At 35.7% G+C, this 7,349-nt stretch overlaps 1 protein-coding gene across 1 annotated transcript; it reads right to left on the bottom strand.

The window, feature by feature from the left end:
- Positions 1-1,203: 1,203 nt before the first annotated feature.
- Positions 1,204-2,829, bottom strand: LOC107793367 (UDP-glycosyltransferase 91C1-like). Its single transcript, XM_016615703.2, has one exon. The coding sequence runs from the start codon at positions 2,786-2,788 to the stop codon at positions 1,379-1,381; it is 1,410 nt and encodes a 469-aa protein (XP_016471189.1). The 5' UTR covers positions 2,789-2,829; the 3' UTR covers positions 1,204-1,378.
- Positions 2,830-7,349: the final 4,520 nt, after the last annotated feature.

Below are 7,349 nucleotides of genomic sequence, written 5' to 3'. Positions count from 1 at the left end.
TACCAAAGGATCCAAAAAGAATGATACATTTCTACAATTGGAAATAATTCAACTTTAAATTCTTCATTTTACTCATTTACTCTTAATGAGAAGCTTTTATAGTCACACAAATATCATGGCCCCACAAAGCTTTTACCTCTTAAGCTTTTAAGATCACAAGTTTCAAAAGTCTTTTTTTTCTTCTTAAACTCTATGCCGAGTCAAATTACCTCATCTAAATTGAAACGGAGGGAATAGTACTCTTCCTTTTTTGGGAACGTGGTGCATAAGTTATCTTTTGTTTGGGTTCACATAAAATCAAAAAATCGCATTAGACTAAGTTGATAAAAAGTTTTTTTTTTTTACTTTTGTTTGACTTGATTGGTATTATATTTTTCAAATTGAAAATATTTGCTTTGTAGGGTTTGTTTCAACAGAGAAAAAAAAACAAGCAAGCTAAGCTTTCTGAGTAATGCTGTATATAATAAATTTGCAAACATTTTTAAAAAATTCTTATATTTTTCTCTCATAATTATCTTTTTGATTCTACAGGTTTTATATTTTGGGTTCGAACACTTCTTGATGCTCACGGGCAAATCGCACCGATGGCCAATTGTAAGTAGTTGTTTAAAATATAACTATATTTTATAATGTATTTAAAGATTAACTAATTCAGCCAAACTTCAAGACTAATATCCTGATTGACCAAGTTTCTTTTTGGCCAAAAGTGATTTTTTTTTTTTTGCCAAAAACACTTTTGTCCAAAAATTAAGGTGTTTGACCAAGCTTTTGGAAGAAAAAAAAGTGCTTTTGAGGAGAAGCAGAAGCAGTTTTGGAGAAGCAGAAAAAAGTAGCTTCTCTCCAAAAGCACTTTTGAGAAAAATACACTTAGAACCAGTTTTTTAAAGCTTGGCCAAACACTAATTGCTGCTCAGAAGTGCTTTTCAAACTAATTAGCCAAACACAAACTGCTTCTCACCAAAAGTACTTTTGAGAAAAACACTTAACAAAAAAAGAACTTCTCAAAATAAGCTGATTTTTACAACTTGGCCAAACGGGCTATAACTATCCTGAATTTTTTAGTTGCTAATTTGGAATTCAGCTGTTGAATCATGGGCTTGATGATGGCTTTTTAAGCTGAAAAAAATGTGGGTTTTCTTGTGGTAAATGGACGGCTGTCGCATGTAAAACTGAAGTCATTCAACAACTAAGACTTCAACAATGAGTACAAAAGAAATTAATATATCACTCATGTAAAACTGAAGTCACTCATATCCCAAACAAGGCAATCTAGTGCTACAGAATTATTTCAACCGTACAAACTACAAAGCAGGAAATTTTTTCAATATTAGATTGAGCAGACATATCATTTCTAATTTGCTGATTAATGACTAGACATTCATCTTAAATTACCATTACTTTTCAAGTACTCAACAAAGTTTCTGACGTAGGAGTCTTGAAGTTTTCGGTCTCCAAAAATAGCAGCAGCTTTTCTTGCTCGAGCTCTAAGCTCTTCCCCTTCCTCTAAAACCATCGCTTCTCTTAATGACATTGCTATGTCTTTTCCACTAAACGATCCATCTTCTTCGTTCCTCTTCACTTCAATCGCCACACCTTTTTCTACTAGCAATCTTGCATTCAATCCTTGGTCAAAAACAAAAGGCAACACCACAAGAACATGACCATACCTTAAAGTTTCAATAGCTGATCCCCATCCTGCATGAAATAGGGATCCTCCTATGGACGGATGTGCAAGAATTTCCTTCTGTGGTGCCCAGCCAATGTGCACGAACCCTCTCCCCTCTGTTGCGGCGCCAAAACCTGATGGCAAAGCATCAACGTCGTTCAAAGCCCAACTTGGCTTCTGTAGTATCCAGAAAAATGGCAATTCTGAGAGTTGTAGCCCATTTGCTATTTCATATACTTGATTCTTGGTAAATCTACATTCACTGCCAAATCCCACAAACACAACCGATCTTGGCTTTTGTTCGTCTAGCCATTTGGACATCTTCTGCCATTGTGGAAGAGCAAGATCGTTTTCACCCACCGGTAATTCTCCCGGTAGTAGCAACCCAATAGGAATCAGCGGCTTTTTATAGTTTCTAGGACTGACCAAGTATTCGTTTTCGAATTCAGCACATGTACGTAGAGCCATAGCTCTACTGGCCTTTCCCATTATGGCTTCACGTTCCATAGATGATTTGCCCGAAGCATTCTCTGCAGCAATCGCAGCAAATAGTTCCGCCACTTCGTATTTCTTATAAGCAACCGTTGATTTGAAATCACCACATGGTGGTGGTGATAGGAGAAGTTCATGCAACGGCTTTGGTTCTTCTTGACCCTCGTGATCAAGCTGCCCGAAGAAGAGTAGGGTAGCAGCAGTAAACATACTAAATTGAAGCATGGGAATATCAAGATCTCGAGCAATCTCAGCTATCCAGTAAGGGCTAAAATCCACAATGATCCAATCCGGTTTTTCACGTGTAATGAAGTGTTTGATGGGCTGCTGAAGGAGATCGTAAGCTACTGTTAAGTACTGAACTTTATCAGCAGGAATGTCCAAAGTTGCCTCAGCATCTTTGGGCAAAAGACTCTTATCATCAAGTGATGGCAGTGGAAATTCAACTAGATTTACTAGTGGTTCTAAGTTAGGAGGAAGTTTAGGGAGTCTCTTAATGTTTCTGGGAGTGGAAAGGAAAGAGACATGAACTTTTTCTTTGGATAAGGCTATGGAGAGTTGGAAAAATGGCTGTAGATGACCAAATGCTAACCATGGCACCATTACAACGTGGATACTGTCTTTCTTCATTTTCTTTATTTTCTCTTATTAATTGGTCTATACTGAATAAAACTTTCTACTCTAAATAGTGGAGTCTTAGTGATAGTTGGGCGATAGAATCAATTATTTACTGTTGTTCTGGTAAGTCTACATCAAATGTTTTACACGTTTTTATTGAACCAAAATGCTAAAATCATCCTCAAAGATACTCAATGTGGGCCTCAAATGGAGTTAGTGCTATGTGAGAGCGCCCAAAGTTACCAAGTACCTCCAAATTGCGCTAAAAACAGTACCAAAATAATTAACTTTGTCACTATCTTTTAGTGATCTGTCCATTACAAAGTATATGCATTAGGGATGTTCATGGTTCGGTTTGGATTGATTTTTTCCTATAAAGAAACCAATCAGTTTTTCAAATATTAGAACCAAACCAAATCAATTAAGTCGGTTTTTTCTTGATTCAGTTTATGTCGGTTTTTCGGTTTTTTCGGTTATTTGTCGGTTTTTTCTTAAATATAAGACATACACTACCACTACTAGAAATACAGAAAAAAGTGACCACAAAAAGCGACCAAAGTAAGTCGCTTACAGGTTACAAAGCGACAAAAAAGGGTCCAAACTGACTTGGTCGCTATTTTGCTGGTCCTTTTACCTTAGAAACCAAAGTTGGCCGCTAATTAGCGACCAACTTTGGTCTCTAAGGTAAAAGGACCAAATATTCTGGGTAAACAATATACCGACCAACTTTGGTCGCTTTAATATTTTAATAATATAAATTTAGCGACCAAAGTTGGTCTCTATATTTAAATTACGTTATTTATTTATTTATTATTAATCAAAGTATAGCGACCAACTTTGGTGTGTAAACCAAATATTATATTTTAAAATCTGGAAAATAGCGACCAAAGTTGGTCGTTTTTTTTTAATTAATTTATTTATTTTTAAACAGAAGCAACCAAAATTGGTCGCTATTTTCCAGGATTTTTTTTAATAGAATAGCAATCAAAATTGGTCGCTTTTTAGGAAATCTGGGTTAATTAGCGACCAACCTTGGTCGCTATTGCACAGGAAATATTTTTTAAGTTGGTCGATTTTCTGGGTATAATTTTGGCAGAAACTGCCTGTTTTGGCAGCTACACCACCTGCCAGCATACCAACTTCCCTATTACAAGCAACAACAACAACAATCAACAACAAAACCAACAACAACAACAACAACAACAACAACAACACAACAATAACACAACAACAACATTAACAACAACATTAAAACCAACAAAGTATAAAGTTCAATAGAACTAACACATTAAGCTGACAAGACTAAGTTAACGCTTATTACAAGCCCATTCGAAAACCAGTTCTATTGTCTAGTTCAAAGTATATAAAGTACTCAAGGAGTGTTATTTCAGCATCCTTGTCCGAAAGTTGGATTGCCTCGCCCGACTCATTAGGTAGCTGACTGCATATGAATTCCTCCACGTCAGATGTGAAGTGACCCTATAAGAAAAATTACATTGAATTAGTATTTCAAAATTTATATAAAAGTAAATCAAAATACTTAATGAAAAGTAAAAAAACTTACATGTACAGTCGAGGCTTGGCCCTAGACCCACCTTTATGGATAAGTCTCTTTCTTCTTCTTTACAATACGAGTCTCATTGAATAGATCATCTTGCTTCATTGGCATCATAAAGCTGTCTGGTGGCTTTGGTGATTATCCTCGTGGTACTATTACTCGGGATGAACTTGGATACAGAGAATAACTTGGATACAGTACCTGACAGGGTGTGTCTTTGATCAATTGTTGTTCTCATTAGCGACAATGATGATGAGAAGGCAATGACGTGTTTCAAACAGTGATGGTGTAGGTAGGAATTTAACATTTCCTAAGCAGATAAAAGAAGAGGTTATAGAGGAATTCTCTACTTCATTTTTCAAGAGGAAAAGAAGTTTAATTGAGAGTGACAAGGTTGATGGTAATTGAAAGTTTTCCGTTGCTCATGGAAGTTCCCATAAAACGGGGATCATAAGACTCTGTGATGACAAAGACGAAAGGAAGTTTTATTCTCAACGTTCTTCCAAGTCTAATCCGTATAAGCTTAATGGGATTGGTGATATTTCTTCAGATTTAGACAATGATTTGAGTGACAAAAGTATGGAAATGCTAATCAAAAGAATTAAAGGTAAAACGTTTTCTTAGAAGAGAAGGATGCAGAACTCTGCATGAACGTGATATGTGCACTTTATAGGCGGTAGATTTCTCCAAACTTCTCTTCCTTAGAGAAGCGTTTTACCTTTAATTCCTTTGATTAGCATTTCCATACTTTTGTCACTCAAATCATTGTCTAAATTCGAAGAAATATCTCCAATCCCATTAAGCTTGTACGGATCAGACTTGGAAGAAAGTTGAGAATAAAACTTCCTTTCGTCTTTCTCATCACAGTGTCTTATGATACCCGTTTTATGGGAACTGTCATGAGCAACAGAAAACTTTCCATTACCATCAACCTTGTCACTCTCAATTAAACTTCTTTTCCTCTTGGAAAATGAAGTAGAGAATTCCTCTATAACCACTTCTTTTATCTGCTTAGGAAATGTTAAATTCCTACCTACACCATTACTATGTGAAACACATGCCATTGCCTTCTCATCATCATTGTCGCTAATGAGAACAACAATTACAGACCCACTTTGCCAGGTACTGCATCCTAGTTATTCTTGGTGGAAGTTCCATTGCATGTCTAATAAAGTCATCAACCCCTTCTACAAAATTCAAGTACGATGTTCTATACAAATAAAACAAGAACAAATTAATTTAGTTAATTCATATCCTAATCTTTTTTTAGTTAATTAAGTCCATATCCTAAAGGTTCGACTCATATCCTAAAAGTTCAATTCATATCCTAAAATTTTAATTTATAAACTAAAATTCTAATACATAAACTAAAAGTCCAATTCAAATCCTAAAAGTCCAATTCATATCTTAAAAGCTCAATTCATATCCTAAAAGTTCAATTCATACACAAAAATTTCAATTCATATCCTAAAAGTTCAATTCATATCCTAAAATTTCAATTCATATCCACAAAAGTTCAATTCATATCCTCAAATTTCAATTTATAAACTAAAATTGCAATACATAAACTAAAAGTCCAATTCATATCCTAAAAGTCCAATTCATATCCTAAAACTTCAATTCATACACAAAAATTTCAATTCATATCCTAAAGGTTCAATTCATATCCTAAAATTTTAATTCATATCCACAAAAATTCAATTCATATTCTAAAATTTTAATTAATAAACTAAAATTTCAATACATAAACTAAAAGTCCAATTCATATCCTAAAAGTCCAATTCATATCCTAAAGGCTCAATTTATATCCTAAAAGTTTAATTCATACACAAAATGTAACGACTCGACTGGTCGTTTTGCCTTTTAGAATTCTGTTCCCTTAAATAAAACTTTTCGCGCTTGCTTTAACTAATTTACGACTTGCGGGGATGGTGGGTTCGGGATTTGGAAGAGTTTGGAGTGAAATATGCTCATTTGATTCCTTAGGATTTTCTTAAAAGGCTAATTTTGACTTTGGTCATCATTTTGAGCAAACGGACCTGGATTCATGATTTGATGGTCCTAGAGGGTCCGTAGGAAAATATGGGATCTGGGCGTATGCCCAGAACCGAATTTCGAGGTCCCTAGCCCGAGTAATGAATTTTTATCAGAAATTGTTAATCTGAAGTTTTAAAGATTTAAAAAAACTAATTAATGATTGATTCCATGGGTATCAGGATTGTATGTTGGTTCTGGAGCCCGGTACAGGTCTGATATATCATTTAAGACTTGCTTGCAAAATTTGGTATCAATCCGAGTAGTTTTAGGGCATTTCGGCTCGTTAGAGGAAAATTAAGAACTTGAAGTTCAGAAGTTAGATTTATTTGGTTTTAGGGGGTGAATCTTAGATTTAGCATTGTTTCAGGCATTCCGAAGGTTCAAGTAGGTCTGTCTCATGATTTTAGACTCGTTGGTATGTTCGGGCGGGGCCCGGGAGCTCCGAGTGTCAAACGGACGAGGCTCGAGTGAAGTTGAGAATTTGGAGAAGTGCTGAAGCATCTGCTTATGTCATAACCGCACCTGCGGTTGGTTGACCACAGGTGCGAGACCGCAGAAGCGGTCATAGCCTCGCAGATACAGGCCCAGAGCTGGCTAGGCCAAACCACAGAAGCGACTCCTTAGTCGCAGAAGCAGCTTCGCAGATGCGGCTTTAAGACCGCAAATGCGGAAACTGCTGAAGTAGTGAGCTTCATTTAAGTCGATCTCCAACCATTTTTGACCATTTGGCACTCGGGTATTGAGCGATTTTAGAGAACTTGAGAAGGGATTTCCATATAGCATCATGAGGTAAGTTAGTCCCCTTTAATTCTAAGTTTAACACTCGAGTTTTGAGTAGATTAACACATAAAGATTTGGAGAAATCAAGGGGTTAGAGCTAGACCTAGGGTTTTAATAAAACTTAGATTTTATCACGAAATTGGTTTTGAAATAAATTAGAAATCATATATTATTGATCCTTAGGTTATAGAGAACAAC

This window comes from Nicotiana tabacum, chromosome 1, assembly GCF_000715075.1.
Source record: "Nicotiana tabacum cultivar K326 chromosome 1, ASM71507v2, whole genome shotgun sequence".
Classification (NCBI taxonomy): domain Eukaryota; kingdom Viridiplantae; phylum Streptophyta; class Magnoliopsida; order Solanales; family Solanaceae; genus Nicotiana; species Nicotiana tabacum.
Note: the sequence above shows the minus strand (reverse complement) of the source record. Positions and strands in the feature narration are given on the sequence as shown.

Coding starts and splice junctions, on each gene's coding strand:
- LOC107793367 (XM_016615703.2), bottom strand. CDS start 2,788: ATGAAGAAAGACAGTATCCACGTTGTAATGGTGCCATGGTTAGCATTT.